General features: G+C 41.1%; 1 protein-coding gene across 2 annotated transcripts in view; it reads right to left on the reverse strand.

Annotated features, from left to right (window-relative positions):
* The window catches only part of Ros1 (ROS proto-oncogene 1, receptor tyrosine kinase), a 125,694-nt gene extending 111,018 nt beyond the window's left edge, over window positions 1-14,676 (reverse strand). For both annotated transcript variants that reach the window (XM_021174702.2, XM_021174701.2), the window contains exons 1-3: window positions 14,180-14,676; window positions 2,820-2,864; window positions 965-1,024 (exon numbers count right to left, since the gene is read on the reverse strand). In XM_021174702.2, the coding sequence (XP_021030361.1) occupies window positions 965-1,024; window positions 2,820-2,864; window positions 14,180-14,305 (231 nt within the window). In that variant the 5' untranslated portion in view covers window positions 14,306-14,676. The remainder of the gene's footprint in view (window positions 1-964; window positions 1,025-2,819; window positions 2,865-14,179) is intronic.
* Window positions 14,677-18,177: the final 3,501 nt, after the last annotated feature.

The raw sequence follows: 18,177 nt of genomic DNA on the forward strand, positions 1-18,177 counted from the left end.
GAGAGGGAGAGGGAGAGGGAGAGGGAGAGGGAGAGGGAGAGAGAAGCCACTGTGTTAATAACTCAAAAAATTATGATGTTTGCATCACTAGGAATAATAAAGTGGGTTATCTACTAGAAAACTCTTAGCACACTGAACGCCAGCTGCAGCTCAAGGGAGACAGACTGAGTTGAAAGCCATCAATAGCTCTAGCTAACAAAGCCAGCGGTTCTTCTGTCCTCATTGGTAGCTTCCTGGATGATTGCCTAGACACAAATGATATTCCCACTCATGCGCTCAGCAAGAGTTAGTACCTGCTTTGTGTTCCACTCTGGTCAATGGAGCAGACATGGTCTAAAAATGATGCTTTCTATCCTGGAGGAACTCACATAGTGGTATAAATTACATAAAACACATAACTAGACACAACCAGACAAGTAAGTAAGTTGCAAATTGTAATGATATGTAAGAATAACTCAGACCAGATGACAAATGGTCCTCCATTTGCAAAATTGTATTCTGTAATGCACAAAGTTACAAGTGGGGATGCACATAAATAACTTTTATAACTGAGGTCAGCAAGACAAGAAAATGATAGTGTATAAGTGGAGAATTAGTCTTTTTTAGTCATAATGTTTGTTTCCCAGGCTGGGTTCAAGTATCAAGGCATTCTCCTGCTTCTGCCTCTGGAGTGACTGGATCACAGACCTGGGTTGCTAAAACCAACTCTAACATCCTTTTAAAATGCCATATCTGTAATTTGGAAATGCTAATAGGAAGGTGGGTGAGGTTCAGTTGGTCAAATGCTGATTCAGGTTCAATCTCTAGTAACTGCATAGCTGATGTGGTGGTACATGACAGTAACCCCAGCACTCCAGAGGTAGATCAGACAGTTAAGGTCATCCTTAGCTACATATGAGCTTGAGACCAGCCTGGGCTACATAAGACCCTGTCTTTAAAATATGTAACAATAAGTCATACTTACACACTTTAAAGCACACTTTTCCTGATCTACAGAGTTCCAAAACTGACATCCATGGATGCACTACAAGAAATGAGACACGGGTGTGAATGAAGAAATAAGACTTCCTTGTCCCTTGTAGTAGTGAAAAGTACCAGGTTGTATCTTAGAAAAGAACTCTATGGGCTGGTGAGATGGCTCAGTGGGTAAGAGCACCCGACTGCTCTTCCGAAGGTCCAGAGTTCAAATCCCGGCAACCACATGGTGGCTCACAACCATCCGCAACGAGATCTGGCGCCCTCTTCTGGAGTGTCTGAAGACAGCTACAGTGTACTTTGCATATAATAAATAAATAAATCTTTAAAAAAAAAAAAGAAAAGAAAAGAAAAGAACTCTACTGAAAACGCTAAGGCCCCTCAAGGATTTGAGAGACTTTTAATCAGAGCTGCATATCTGCAGACAGGTCAGGTGTGGTTCATTGCAAGCTACCAGGGAAGCAGAGTGAAGTTAAGCCCTGACCAGATGAGATCCCAAGAACACCCAACCCCTGGTCAGATGAGACCCCAGGAACACCCAATACCCTGTTCATGGCAGCAGGTAAAGTCCAGGGGGGTAAAACATTAAGCACACCCTTACAACCAGCAAGACTCAAAACCAGGGATTACAACAAGGCAAAATGTCAAAACTACCAGGTAGACCATTTCTGAGTCTGTTAAATTCTGCCTGCTTTTACCCCAAAGGTGCTCTCAGATGTCATCTCATTACTGTCCTTGTCTCCTATTGCACAGATGGTTCATGGCTCCCACTTTGTCTATGCCATGGGCTCTCTCATTAGACACCTGTGCCTGAGTTCCCCTACAGAGTCAGCCTGTGACACACTGAATTCCTCAAGCCCACACATTCTCCCATTTGCATGTTGGTGTTGCCTAGATCAGGATCCCAGATACATTTTCTTTCTCTAAAATATCTGTCTTATAGAATCAAATATTTAACTAAAGGGCTAGAGAAATGGTTCAATGGTTGAGAGTATTTACTGCTCTTGCACATGATTTAGGTTCAGTTCCCAGTGCTCACATACAGGTTCTTCCTTTCCAGCCATGCAGCTCTAGGGAATTGAACTCAGCTGGTCAAGTTAGTGGCCAGCACCTATTCCCACTGAGCCATCTCCAATTAAGATTTACATCATTTCTCCCGTATACAGCAAGATCTTGTGAAATCTCCTCAGAGTTAGGGTCTCAAGTGGAGAAAAGTATAAAAATCTTTGTACTGGAAAGCTCTTCCTCTTTTAGTCTGAAGGTCTTACAGGCAAGTGAGGTACTCTTTGATCCTGTATGTGACCTCTTATCTGTCCCATGATAACAACACTACTGTTTTCTGTTCATGGTTTTATGTATGTGTCTGAAAGATTTGTGGTTTCGTCAAACAGAGGCCCCAGTTGTAAACTATTTCTGCCTAGCCCACTGCCTGCCACAAACATATGTTGAGTCAATAAACATTTGTTGTATAAGTGAATCTACATGCATAAATGTAATAAAGCCACAAAACATGAAAAAGCTGAAATATACAACAAGAACTGTATAGCCCAACCTCTTATCATCAAATGATAAAACATTAAGTCATTTTTCCCAAGTCATCCAGCTGTGTAGGCAAAAATCATGAATCTGTGTTAGTCCTTTGCTTTGTTTCTACTTTAACATGCTTCATTTTTTAATGAATTCTATAATTCAGGCTTCTCACTGTTTTCAATAGAGCTTTTTTCACCAAAGATGCATAAGTGAGACTTTAGCATTTACTCTTATTGTAATAAAACAGACCAATATTCCTTTTATTTTGACCAAAATAAACTGAAAGTTCTTGACAATAGGAATAATTTACTCACCGCCTCACTTAGATTGTACTGTGTGCCACTGTCAAGCTGCCTGCCCTGCAATGACGAAGGAACAATAAACACAACGCCATCAGTATTATCAATACCATCGATACCCTACCAATGCACCATTACGATTTTTAAAAATCTTTCTGAACGGTGTTCTTCTCATTTGTTTCCCAGTAGTAGAGTGACTTGCCAAGTGTTTTCTTTCTTTCTTTCTTTCTTTCTTAAAGATTTATTTATTATTATATCTAAGTACACTGTAGCTGTCTCCAGACACCCCAGAAGAGGGCATCAGATCTCATTACGGATGGTTGTGAGCCACCATGTGGTTGCTGGGATTTGGAGTCAGGATCTTCAGAAGAGCAGTCAGTGCTCTTAACCGCTGAGCCATCTCTCTAGCCCACCAAGTGTTTTCAAGTCATCTAATCTGGAGCAAATCTCGTATGTAGTACCTAGAAATTCTGCAGCATCTGTGTGGGTGGGCATGAGAGCATGATCTGAAAGGACAACAGGGTGTCATGGCAAGTTAAGTGGACCTGTGGATTAGGCTTCCTGAATTAGAAAAAGAACTAGCTTCAATTTTCCTGCTTTTTTTATTACCCAGTAACTTAGGTTACTGAGTAATTCCACAAATTTGGAATGTCATATTTAATAAAACATAAATTATCAGCCAGGCAGTCATAGTGCATGCCTTTAATCCCAGCACATGGGAGGCAGAGCCAAGTGGATCTGAGTTTGAGACCAGCATGGTCTACAAAGTAAGTTCCAGAACAGCCAGGGCTTCACAAAGAAACCCTGCCTTGAAAATACAAGCAAACAAAAAAACAAACAAAACAAACATGATTTCTTGCTTCCTTTCTCACATATTTGAAATTTTTAAGAAGGCATAGGGCTGGAGAGATGGCTCCACAGTTAAGGGTACTTGCTCTTTCAGAAAACATGAACTTCAATGTGAGCACCTCTTCTGGCCTCTGCAGGCACTAGGCATGCACATGGTGCAAAGACAAACAGGCAGAGCATCCATACACATAAAATAATAATAAAATAAATAAAAAGTTTAAAAATAGGAAGGAAGGAAGGAAGGAAGGAAGGAAGGAAGGAAGGAAGGAAGGCAGGCAGGCAGGCAGGCAGGCAGGCAGGCAGGAAGGAAGGAAGGAAGGAAGGAAGGAAGGAAGGAAGGAAGGAAGGAAGGAAGGAAGGGGCGGGCACTTGTTTGGGCTAGAGAGACAACTCAGTGGCTAAGACTGTCATGTAACAGAGGACTTGAGTTTAGTTCCCAGCACCCACATCAGGCTGCTCACTACCACCTATAATTCCATCCTCAGGGGATCTAATATCTTCTTCTAGCCTCCACAGATACTTGCATCCACATGCAGGTACCCACACAAAGACACACATACAAATAATTAAAATAATTTAAAATTTAAAATAACAAATACTTTTAAGAGGAAGTTTCCGTTTCATCTTGTTTTATCGTCCTGGTTTGAGAAATAAGGTGTCATGTAGCATAGAATGACCTCCAAAAGAGTATACTGGGTCAAGACATGATTGAGTTTAGTTGTTTTGGGCTTTGGTTTTGGTTTTGATTTTGGTTTGGTTCGGTTTAGTTTGGTTTGATATGGTTTTTCCAGTGTTGGCAATCAAATCAAGAACTTTGTGTTTGCTATGCAAGAAGTTTCCAATGGTTGGTTGGTTGGTTGGTTGGTTGGTTGGTTGATTGATTGGTTGGTTGGTTAGTTAGTGTAAGGTTGAGTTTTTGTTTATTTTGTTGGTGGTGGTGATGGTGGTGGTGGTAGTGGCGGTGGTGGTATAAGAAAAATAAAAGGAATTGGAGGGGGAGTGTAATTTGCCCATTTTCATGGTCCTTCTTTGAATGGAGTCCTTCATCTACAGGAAGAGAATAAAGGATAGCAGTTCTGGCCCATAATGCTGAAGTCAGTACTGGCATGGTGTCCCATGAATATAAGTTACTTTTCATTCATTCTCTGCTCTACAGACTGGTACAAACCATAGGCAGAGGCAACCTACATGGACATTTCTAGTACTGGTTGGTTCTCATCAGAATCTCCATGATTTGGTTAGAGTTGGTTTGGTTCTATTTGGTGAAACAGTATTTCACCATGTACCCTAGCCTTGTCTAGAACCTCAGTCCAACTCCCTCCCCTTCTGAGTCCAGAGATTATAGGTTTGCCACACCATTTCCCTTTGAGAATTTGCTGAAGGAGAAAGCCCACAATGCCTCAATCTAAAGTAAAGAACAACAGGCAACTAAGGAATGCTGAAAGTGGGAAGAAATAATCTTCCCCAGGGAAGAGCATACTGTTGGTTATCCAATGCCAAATGGTCAGACCTGAAAACATATGAATACACATTACATTATATGGACTGAGCAAATTGTGTTTCTGTATTTATGAATATGTATAATATTATATATTATTTCTCTATATACACATATAAAATACAAATGTGTATACACATATTACAACAGTAAGAGAAAAACACCATGGATTTTAAAGAGAACAAAAGACAGGGTTCACAGGAGGGCTTGGGGGAAGGAAAGAAAACAGGGAAATGGTGTGATTACATTATAGCCTCAAAATATTAAAAATTATTTTTTAAAAATGTTTGCTATTCTGGGAGTGATGGCACATACCTTTGATACCAGCACTCAGAAGGCAGTGGGAGGTGGATCTCTTTGAGTTCAAGGACATCCTGGTACTAAGTTCTAGGTCAGGCAAGATTACAGTGAGACCATATCTCAAAAACCAAAACAACAAAAACAAAAAGTTTATTGATATGAACCACTGAATTGGAGAAGTAATTAATACAACACGGAGCATAGTGGCATCCTTGGCTTCCAGTTCTATAAATATCTCACAGGAGATGACAAAAAGTCCCAAGGATGGAAGCATGGTTTAGGGATCCAGTGTGGCCATGGGACACAGTTTCATCACAGGGCACAGCCCATTGCTAAGCCAACAGCAAACTCACTCCTTTCATACATTTCAGTCTTAATTTCCTAGACTTGGAACAGTCCCTGATGGGTAACTACTGTTCAATAAATATATGTAAAAAAAATGTGTCAAGAGCATACTCCTCCCCACTGGCAATGGTCACAGAGATACCTTGGTGGTGGTTCCTGTATCAGTTAAGGGCAGAGCATATGGCAGTCCTTTATTCATCCTAAGTTGATGCCTGGCTTGGTGGACAAAGTTGTTCTGTCCCTAGGACTTTTTTCTTAAGATTTCTTTATTTATTATATACAAGTACACTATACCTGTCTTCAGACACTCCAGAAGAGGGAGTCAGGTCTCGTTACGGATGGTTGTGAGCCACCATGTGGTTGCTGGGATTTGAACTCTGGACCTTCGGAAGAGCAGTCGGGTGCTCTTACCCACTGAGCCATCTCACCAGCCCTCCCTAGGACTTATAAAAATCAAATGAAATCAAATCCAGGAAGCCCAGCATGGAAGGAGGAAGACTGAGACTTGCAGACCACCATGCCCCACCCCATCCCCCAAAACCAACCTTCCAGCCTTTGGCAGAGATTGGCCAAAGACACCCACTTGCCCACACCACACAGCTCAGATGGAGGCTGTCACCCAGCTCTCTGGCCAGCCTGTAGTGGGAGCCACCACAATGTGTGAGTATGTGGTGGTCAGATGGAAGAGCAAAAGAAGTGGAACAGCTTGAGCATTATGAAGAGAGATAGAATTAGAGATTTGAGGGTGGAAAGGAGTAGCCTGTTATGAGTGGTCAGCTCTGCCACCTGGGGCCATGGTGAGGTACCAGCCCGAGCTGCTGCTGAAGGCCATGTCTGAGTCTGTGGCTATGCAGCCTCAAGGGTCAGTGCCAATGTCCATGGCTGAAATTACCACTAGAGAATCTAGAAACGTCCATAGAGGTTTGGTAAACTGCTTGTGCTCCAATTTCGAAGATGCAGGCAAGCTGTTTTCTCTGTGAACACCATAGGACCCCTTTCTCCGAACTTTGGATCTCAGCTCTCTCTGCAAAGCTCTAGTTGCTCCAGTTATCTCCCTCCAACACACAAACCTTGTCCCACATCACAGATACTCTTGACTGTTGCAACACCTACTCCTACAAACATCCTTCTCTACTCTGGCATCTGAGCTGGAACTAATCAAATTCTTAACTTCCTCCCTCACTATTGGAACTGAGCAGCCTGCTCTGCATTTAAACTCATTTTAACATATACTTGCTCCTTAAGAGAAATGCTTGACTTAGTATTTCTCATTTCATGAATAAGAATAACTGATACATAAGCCACTTACAGTGCTTCAGATCTATAATTCCAGCATTCAGGTATCTAAGACAAGAGGATTGATTCAAAATCCAGACCAGAGAATGAGACTCTGACTCATTACACACACGCACACACACACAAACACACACTCACACACACACACAAAACAACAACAACAACTATGGACTGGAGAAATGTCTCAACAGTTAAGAAAGCACTGACTGCTCTTCCAGAGGACCTGGGTTCAATTCCCAGCAAACACATGGCAAATTATCACTGTCTTTAACTCCATCTTCACTCAGATACACATGCAGGCATATGAGATAAAAATAAGTAATTAAAAAAGAATAACTTCTCCACAAAAAAAAAGAAAAAAAAGAATCAAAAAAGGTTAAACTCATAACATTCTGAGAAAATTCAATCAAGTAATATACTACTATAATACAATTTTTAATGTTTTTATATATCAATTAAAAAGTAGAATTGGTGCGTGAGTCAGTGGTATAGCACTAGCTTGTCATGTGCAAGGCTCAAGGTTCAACCACAGCTGTCAAATATGAACACATAAATTTAAATATTTAAGAATTTTAGCCAGATGATGGTGGTACATACTTTCAGTTCTAGCACTTGGGGGGCAGAGGCAAGGGAATCTCTGAGTTTGAGGCCAGACTGGTACACAGGATGAATTCCAAGACAGCCAGGGCTGCCCTAAGAAATCCTGTCTCTAAAACCTTTTTTTAAATAAAAATTACAATTCAGTACAGGCTTTTAAGTATCTATTCTCATCTGGTGCAAACTTGCTATATGCAGCCTTTCACATAGACTCCTGATTAGTTATGCAATAATTCCAAATAAGTTTCTTGATTTTCAGGGCTAAAAAAAAAATCATCTTTGATATTTATTAATAAATTGTTTTCTAAAAAGTTATAATTTACCTCTTAATCAATAGTGAATGCTGACCCTACCTTACCCATACTTTTGTTAACCATGAGCATTTTTTCATAAATACTCATATCTTTACCAAGCTAATAGCAGAAATAATTCATTGGTTTTTCCTTTCCAGTTCTTTGCTTGACCTGAGGTTAACTATTATCACATGCATTTTAGCAGTTTATAATTATTACATTTATTGGGAGGTGGCTTGAGCATGTCACCAGATGTGACAGTCATGGAGCAACTTGTAAGAGTGGGTTCTCTCGTTCTACCATATGGGTCCTAGAGATTGAACCCAGATCACTAGGCTTGACTGCAAGTATCTTTGCCCACTTAGTCATCACACTAACCCTAAAATTCTTTTTGTGGTTATTCCTATTCCTATTTTAAGTGCTTTGTGTATATCCAATGGAAAACTAATCAAAAATTTTATATATCACTTGCAATGTTTTTTTCCACATTGGAATTTTCTTTTTATCATTTTCTGTCTATTTTCCTAATAAACAGAATAATTGAAGTTTTAAATAGTTAAACTGGCTGGATTTGCTTTAGGTTTTTCTTTGTAAAGATTTATTTATCTTACTATGTGAATTTGAAAGTTTTTCCTGAATTCATGTCTACCATATGCACACCTGATGATCACTTAATTCTAGGACTACAGATAGTTGTGAGCCACCATGGATTTATGGGACTTGAACCCAGGTCCTTACAAGAACAAATGCTCTTAACCTCAACCCACTTCTATAGCCCCATTGTAGGCTGTAGGGGGTGGTTCTGATGTTCTGATAGGGGATCTGCATGTGAACACTGAAGGTCCTGTTCCCCAGTTGGTTCTTGATTGATCAATAGGGATGCTCGTGGCCAATGAGCTGGGCAGAATAGACAGGACTTGCAGTTTTCCCACAGGCAGGCTAGTAGGCATAGAGGAGGAGAAAAGTATTCACCATTCTTCAGAGGGGCACAGAGCCATCACCCATGTGAGATCAGAGTGGCCATTGGCTGCTCTCTGCTTGGGCTGGGGTAGCAGGAGGAAGATTAGAAACATAATTAAGATGAGGGCAGAGTTAGGGGGCTGAACAAGATGAAGGTAAATGAGAAACTGAAGTGAGAGTGGAATTAGAAGTGTTGAGCTGGGAGTGAAAAGAAGGGCAGGTTAACTGAGAGAGGCTTAGAAGAGCCTGACCATTGAACTAAAGCATATCAAAAATAAGCTAGTGTGTGTGTGTGTGTGTGTGTGTGTGTGTGTGTGTGTGTGTGTGTGTGTGTTTCATCCATGGATCTAAGGGAACCTGGGTGGGGCTGGTAGCAAGGTTTGCCCAGAGCTTAAAGCAGGGTAGCAAAAAACTACATGCTACAGTAGGCATTCCTAGGAACTCATAGGGTTTTTTTGGCATTTTCCCTTATAAATTTGTCTTCTATTTAATGAAACAAAGTCATGGGGTTTTTTTTATTTGTTTGCTTTGTATTTTAATCACACCCTTTTTATAGCTCCTAGAAGTTATTTGCACCTGGTGATAGTAGAGGAATTTTATTTTTTTTAACAGGGCATCTGGAGGATTGAGTGCTCAAGGTAGTCTAACTACATAGGGAGTTCAAAACCCAGCCTATATGATACCCCATGTCAAAAACTAAATGGTGTAGTTATGTTAGTTTGAATCTTTATCTACAAAGCTAGACATTGTATCATGCAGCAATAATCCCAGAACTTGGGAGGGAGAAGCAGGGGAATCCCAGAGTCTGAGGAAAAAAGCCTGATCTGCAAAGCAAGGTCAATGAGATAGGAAGATACACATGTTTGTCCACAAGTGTATTGTGGTGTGACCTGTGAGTTGGAAATTGATGACTGTGGCTCCCCATGGTGTCCACATGGTGCCACATGTCAGGATGCTCTTGGGGCTTACTTTGGTGACTGTGCACCACTGTGCACTCAACTTTGATGAATGTGCCAGTCAGCCATGTCTCCATGGAGGTTTATGTGTGTATGGAAGAAACAACTACTACTATGACTGCACAGGGTGTGGATTCCCAAGGACACACTGTGAGACCTTGATGCCTCTTTGTTGGTCAAAGCCTTGTCATAATAATGCTACATGTGAAGACATTGCTGGCAGCTATATTTGTCACTGCTGGCCTGAATACACAGGTACCCTATGTGAGACCGTCTTAAATAAATGCATTAGCAGCCCCTTCCAATTTGCAGGGAAATGTACTGAACAATATTTTTGGACACATTGTTGGCTAGCCTTCCTATTTTAATTACCCTGGAACCTCAGGCTATGTTTGTATCTGTCAGCCTAGATTACATACAGCTCCATCCAGCAGCTAACCAAAACAAATGCAGAGACCCACAGCCAAACATTAGACAGAACTCTGGAAGTCTTGTGGAAGAGTTGGAGGAAAGGATGAGGAATCCGGGGTAATGGGGGTCAGAGGCAGATAAGGACTCCAAAATAAGACCAACAGAATCAACTATCATGGACACTTGGGGCACCCAGAGACTCACCAACTGAAGATCATACAAGGGCTGGAACTACTACCCCGCATATGTAACAGAGGTGCAGCTCGGTCTTCAGAAAAGTCCCCCAACTACTGGAGTGGGGCTTACTCTAATTCTATTGCCTGCCCGTGGCTCCTGCTTCCCTAATTGGGCTGTCTTGTCTGGCCTCAGTTGGGGAGGAAATCCTACAGTGATTTGAAGCACCAGGATTGGTTGGTTCCCCAGGATGGACCTCCCCCTTTTCAGAGGTGAACAGGAGAGGAATGGAGGGAGTCTCTTGGGAGGAGGGACTGGGAGGAAAGGAGGGCTGAGATCTGGATGTAAAGTGAATGAATAAATAAATAATTAAATAAATAAGTAAATAGGAAAAAAGGCAACAAAGAATGAATTGTCAACTTTATCCTTACCCTTTATATACATAGTTTTAGATTTGGATTATTTTCCATTTTACTGGCTAATCTATTTCTACATGAAAACAAACTATGCAAATTTCTAGATGTTGCACAGAATTTGGGGATTACACCGTTATCTTAAGATTTGTTTTTTTATTATTTTAAATAATGGGGGTGGGGGGAAATTCTAGTGTGCACTTGAGTACAGGTGCTCACAGGCTCGAGGAATCGGAGTTCCCTGGTGCTGGAATTAGAGGTAGTTGTGAGCCCTGCAACCTGGGTTTAGGCTGGGTTTGAGCCTGGGTTAGAGCCTAGGTTAAGAAACAAACTTGAGGCCTCTGCAAGAGCAGTGCACACTCTCAACCACTAAGGAGTGTCTCCCGCATCCACTCCGGCCCGGTTATCTTTTTTTCTGTTGTTTTTAAGTGTTTTATGTTGACATACAAAAACGGTATTGATGTTTGCACATGATTTCTTTAAACAGAGCAGCCTCCTGAAGCTTGTCTTTTCTAATAGTCTTTTAGTTGGTCCCTGGTTAGTAAATTTTAAACTGTATCATTATTATTCTCTAATTCATCAAAACTATGAAACTACAATACAATACATGGTTTGATCACGTGTCTACTGATCAAACCATTGACACGTCGCCGTACTGCAATGTTCACAAGGACACTGGTCACAACATATTGACCTTGTTGAGTTTCCAGCAGCAATCACTGCAGAGCTGGGGTAACACAGATTTCCAGGAAGTCTACTAAATAGAACTGCTAAGTCCTGAACTTGGTCCTCAGTTATTAAATCATTTCTATAACTGAGAAAATTGTGATAAAACTAAGCCTTTAATTTTCTGCTGTGCCCTGATGTTGTTCTACAGTAAAATGCACGTCTACAACTTAATTTGACTATGAATTTTGGGGGAGGGTTGTTTGAGTGATTGATTGATTAATTAATTGATTCTATTTTATAAATCATCTCATAATATTAATAGTTTTGAGAAGATTCACTATTTTGTTTTCATGGAGCACACGGCATCTAGAATTCAAGTATAAGTATAATATATTGAGCTCACACATAGAGTCTCTCAGTGAACACAAAATTCCCTCTGCTCAAACGCAGAACTCAGGCTTGTGCTTTCCCCAGCAATTCTAACATTATTTTCTGCGGTTGGCTTGTTGTGGTCACTGTCTGTCTTACTCTGTAAACAAGTCTATCCTGGAGCTCACTCTGTAGCCCAGGCTTCAAACCTGTCCTGATTCTGCATCTGCCTCCTGACTGCAAGAATCACAATGCTTGACTTAATCCTAACATTCTTTTATCCAAGAATGTGTTTCATGTTTAAATAAAAAACAGAAACTGCCTTCATATCAGCCACCTATCAAAATCCTGATATCAAAGATGTTCTTCACAGCAAATGTCCACATTAAAAAGGACGGCAGAGAATACTAAGGCGAGTGTCTCATGCCTCACAGTGGCTACGTTCATTTGTCCATCCACCTACTGCTGCCCCTCCCAAACCTGAGTGGGAAGCTCAGTTCAGAACACTTTATTACATTTACTGGTCAAACCAGCAGACTGTGTCTCTTGCAATGGCCACCTCAGGGCCTGTGCCCTCTGCTGTAGGTGGTGAACGGAAGGCAGCTCAACAAAGGAACTGTCTGGGCTACCAAACCCTGAGGGCATGGAGCCCACACACAGAGAACAATAAGGAGAACTCAAAGCAAAATGAAGACTGTAGTTTTGAAAAACAATCAAAATCAGTTTCAAGAGTAAGGAAATGGTTATCCTGCAGTGGTACAGGCACTTAACAGAGCTCTCTAAATTTGTTAAAGAGCTTATTTCCAAAGACCTTCAGGATATAAAGGAAAATCTATAATATAAGGTGAAATGAAATGGTTGTATGTAAAATTATAAATATGTTTAAGCCAGTCATAGTAGCTTGCTATTGTAATTCTTATCCGAGGCAGACTGGAGCATGAGGATTGCCAGGATTTTGGGGCCAACTTTGACTACAAAGTGAACCTCTGTCTCAAAATAAAATTATATATACACATAACATACATACCAAGATATGTTTGAGAAAAATATCAAGGGTTAACAGTGGAACCACCAGTCTTCCTTCATTTTTTCCTGTTTATCATATAAACCATATGGTGGGGGATGAGTGTGTGTGTGTGTGTGTGTGTGTGTGTGTGTGTACCCATTGACTTCTCCAGAAGTGAATGAAGAGGTCTTTTTTAGGGTAGAAGAGCCTATTCTCATACAGCTCCTGTAGGCTAGGCTGGCATGACATTCCTGCCCCCCCCTGCCTCAGCTTCTCTCACAATACTTGCTTCTATTTGCAAGTTTGTAACATAACTTCAAAAAGGCAAAGCAAACCTGTCTGCATCCTTAGATCTTGGCTAAGACCTTTATAAACACTTTCTAAATTGCTACCATCTACAGTTTGCCCAAGCAACAATCTACTGCTTTGCTTAAAACGGATGTGTGTAACACCTTTTTCTAATCTGCCAGAGACCTCTACCTCCAATATGTTAGCTTAAGGATGAGTACAGTGTTAGACATTTTGTTACTTTATAATAAGGGTACAAAATGGCATACCTAATCTGCCATGTTATTTAATCCTTAGATAGGAACAAGGCATGTCTTCCTGGTGCAGCCTTTGGTTTTTCAAGTTAATTTAGGAATATAAAATATAAAAGTTAACATAAACATAATGGTTGATTTAAGCACACCCACGTCACTATTGAGGCAATATCATACAATACAGACAAAAAGGACAACAATAAGAAAGAAAAAAAATGTTCATGTCAAAACTGATTAGTCAAACCTGAGGAATTCTTAGGAAGAAATAAAGAGACATAAATAATCCTGTCTTTTGACACAAAACGTTGTACCTGGCCTCTGCATCTGCTTCCTAGTCAGCAAACCATCCATAGTACCATCACTGTTAACTGGGAAATAGAAAGTTTAAAGTGTACCAAAATCCTATCTTATATTTTAAACAAATAATAAATTACTGAGTAGTTTGTAAAATCTGATTCCATTTAAGGCCTCCTATACCCCCCCAAGAAAAATCTAGAGTTTGATAATAATTAAATAAAATATCCTTCCTTACATTTTGAAGCTATATATTTCTCCTTCCTTTTGGGGGGGGGGGTGGCGGGGAAGGGACAATAAGCAGCTTTCTTTGCGACCTTGTCATGAAAAGAAAACGAACCTGTCAATTGCAAGTGGGATTCATATCCTAATCTCAGCAAAGACAAAAGTCGGTGAAACTTACCAGGCTAGTTACACAGGACGTTAGGCAGCTGCTCAGAACTGTACCCTGCGCCACAGAAATCCATATGATGCACCCAAGGACCACAAAGTTCACAGGTTTCAGGGTGAGCCAGCAGACGCTCTTCATCCTCAGGAGGGCTGTCTTCCTACACAGCTGGGGTCCTCATAGCTCCATCTTGCTTTAAGAACTCTTTAGGCTTCATACTTCAGTTGCAAGTGTGACAAGTAGGTTTTCTGTTTTCTTTCGCAACGTTAGAATATCGTTCTCTCTTAAAAAGAATATTGAGGCCTTTTGATTAGTTTAGACCTTTGGATCTTAGATAGCCGGAGCATCACAGCAAGGCTATTTTATAGTTTAGCTTCCTTTTGCTCCCATAATGAAAGATGTTCCCTGGCTAAAAGTTAGATCCAGGAAGAGCTCTTCGCATGCAAAATAAACAGGAGAAACTTAGATTGCTTTCCAGCGAGCCAGGCCACACAATCCTGACACAGGACACTTCGGTCGGTCAGCCACTGCACTTCTTTGAGGTTGACTGAGCTATTCAGGAAATTGGGTTTTGACTATGCATGCTTAGCAAACCGTATCTCATAACTGTTTTAAAAACTAGAAGCTTTAGTAGTAAGCAATGAGCTAGAGAAGAAAATAATAGGAATGCTTTGAAACCAAACACTTTTTTTTTTTCAAAGAGTTCAGAAGCTGAAAACTAGACATGTTCTCTGAGGGCAAGTTCAAGACAAGGAAGTTTGTTAAAGAACTCTCAGAATTTGACTACATATTAACTAAAATACTGCCTTATCAGGTCTATTGAGACAGAAACCAAGCACCATAGAGAACTAAGATACTTACAAGTGTAGCACCTTGGGAAGAAAATATGATACAAAATCTTCATGGGTCTATCACTCAGACAAAGTTCACGTGAAGCTACAACAAAGAATTTTAAATCTGCAAACTGCAGGATTCGGTCACTCTGGATAGACTGACTCCAGTTCTCTCCACCATCCCCCACGCCACAGATAGAATTTTCTATGCCCAGGTTAGACTTCAAGTCTCTCTGTAGTTGAGGATAACTTTGAACTCTGCTCCTTCTGCCTTTTCCATATTGTTTTTAAGATTTATTTATTATGTAGTGCTATGCCTACATGCACACCTGCGTGCCAGAGGAGGGCACCAGGTCTTATTAGCAGATGGTTATGAGCTACCATGTTGCTGGAAATTGAACTGAGGGCCCCTGGAAGAGCCATCTCTTTACCTCTGAGCCATCTCTCCTCCTCCACCACCACCACCCTACCACCACCACCCCACCACCACCACCACTACCATGACCATTCTTGTTATTGTTGTTGTGGTTGTCATTGTCGTTGTCCTTCTTCTTGTTCTTCTTCTTGTTCTTCTTCTTGTTCTTCTTCTTCTTGTTCTTCTTCTTCTTCTTCTTCTTCTTCTTCTTCTTCTTCTTCTTCTTCTTCTTCTTCATTTCTTTGTTTGAGACAGGGCCTTACTATGTAGCCCTGACTGATCTAGAACTCACCATGTAGACCAAGCTGACCTCAAACTCAAAGAGATCCACTTGCCTCTTTCTCTCAAATGTTGGGATTAGAGGTATGCACCACCATGCCTGGTCTAAATTTGAATTTTTTTCTTGGTTCTTCAAAACAAGACATTTCTCTGTGCAGACCTCACTGTCCTGAAACTCATTTTGTAGACTAACCCGGCCTTGAACTCAGATACACACTTGCTTCCCAAGTGCTGGGACAAAAGGTATGCCCCACTACACCCAGACCCACCCTTGAATTTTTAATTCTCCTGTGTCCATATTTCAAGTATGTGGTAGTGGTTTTAGTATAATTATTGTCATTATTAATGCTAGTATTATATTTAGTATATGTGTGCATGTCTATAAGTACACATGTGCCACAGTGAGTGTGTGGAGATCAGAGAACAATTGTGGTAATTGCTTCTCTCCTTCAACCACTCAGGTTCCAGGGGTTGAACTCAGGTCATCAAACTTGACAGTAAGTGATTTTACTCACTGTGCCATCCTACCAACCTAGCAGTGTTCTCTTTAACAACAATCTGAAGTGCCAAATGAGCTGCCTTCTTGTCTTCAATCAACAATAGCAAATATCATTTAGCCTTTAGCCCAGGACCCATGTTCTCAGTGGCACAGACATGAGGATTTGTCTGCAGTTGCATGTCTTTTTGGTAAATGTTAACACTGACTACAATAAAACATGAATGGATATTGACTAACCAAATACTTAACCCCGAAAATTTCGTTTTCTTAAAAGTCTTCCCCCTGCTGCCCACATGTTCTTTGTTAGTCTGCTGTGTTTTCAGAAATACAGAGTAAAGAATAGAATATAGAGCTACTCTGCTTCTTGATCACAGGACTCTGAACATCTTTCTGCAGAAAGTAATTTTTCTCCTCTTACAAATTAAAATCATAATCATTGTTTGATGGTGGACACAGAGAGAAGGCTCAGGGGTTAAGAGTACCTGAGGCTCTTTTTTTTAAAATTTTTTTATTACATATTTTCCTCAATTACATTTCCAATGCTATCCCAAAAGTCCCCCATACCCTCCCCCCCACTTCCCTACCCACCCATTCCCACTTTTTGGCCCTGGCGTTGCCCTGTACTGGAGCATATAAAGTTTGCATGTCCAATGGGCCTCTCTTTCCAGTGATGGCCGACTAGGCCAGCTTTTGATACATATGCAGCTAGAGTCAAGAGCTCCGGGGTACTGGTTAGTTCATAATGTTGTTGCACCTACAGGGTTGCAGATCTCTTTAGCTCCTTACTTTCTCTAGCTCCTCCATTGGGGACCCTGTGATGCATTCAATAGCTGACTGTGAGAATCCACTTCTGTGTTTGCTAGGCCCTGGCCTAGTCTCACAAGAGACAGCTATATCAGGGTCCTTTCAGCAAAATCTTGCTAGTGTATGCAATGGTGTCATCGTTTGGAGGCCAATTATGGGATGGATCCCTGGATATGGCAGTCTCTAGATGGTCCATCCTTTGTCTCAGCTCCAAACTTTGTCTCTGTAACTCCTTCCATGGGTGATTGTTTCCAATTCTAAGAAGGGGCAAAGTGTCCACACACAACTCCCGTGCAATGGCTCAAACCATCTGTAACTCCAGTTTTATGCGATCTGATGCCCTCTTCCGGTCTCCATGGGCACTGCATACATGTGGTACACATATATGCATGCAGGCAAAATATTCATAGAATGAAATTAAAATACATAAATCTTTAATTTCCTTCACTTGGACCACCAATACCTTTTGTCTTGATAGCATAAGCAATTCTTGTAACTTCTACTTCACTAACAGAATGGGCCACCAAATGTGGCCTGAAAACTTAAGACATTCTTTTATTTGACTAGTGGTAGTATATGAAAAAATGCTATAATTTGAAGCTTGCATGTTTGCTCTAGGTTTTGTAATCTCTTGAGCACATAAATTCACAAGAGTGTAAGAACATGCGTGTTTAAAGATATTTGCTGCATTTTATTCACATCAAGGAAAATCAGCCAGGCGTGGTGGTACAGCCTAAAATTTCAGCACTGGGGATGCTGAGGCAGGGGAGTATTGCCTCAAATTTTGTGCCAGCATGTGCTGCACAGTGAATACAAGACTAAGCAGAGATATGTAACCAGAAACAAAAGGATGAGAAGGAGGGGGAGGAGGAGGAGGGGAGGAGGGGAGAGAAGGGGGAGGAGGGGGAGGAAAAGGGAGAAGAAGAGGAGGGGAGGAGGAAGGGAGGAGGAGGAAGAGGGAGAGAAGGAGGAATAGGAGGAGGAGGGAGAGGAGGAGGAGGGGAGGAGAGAAAAGAAAAAAAGAAAAAATAAGCATGGTGGCACTGGCCCATAATCCCAGACTTAAGGATTTAGAGGCAAGAAGATCAGAAATTCAATGCTAGCTTTGACTGCATAGTGACTTTGAGGCCACCTAATATATATATATATGAGAGGAGAGGAGAGGAGAGGAGAGGAGAGGAGA

This window comes from Mus caroli, chromosome 10 (assembly GCF_900094665.2).
Source record: "Mus caroli chromosome 10, CAROLI_EIJ_v1.1, whole genome shotgun sequence".
Classification (NCBI taxonomy): Eukaryota; Metazoa; Chordata; class Mammalia; order Rodentia; family Muridae; genus Mus; species Mus caroli.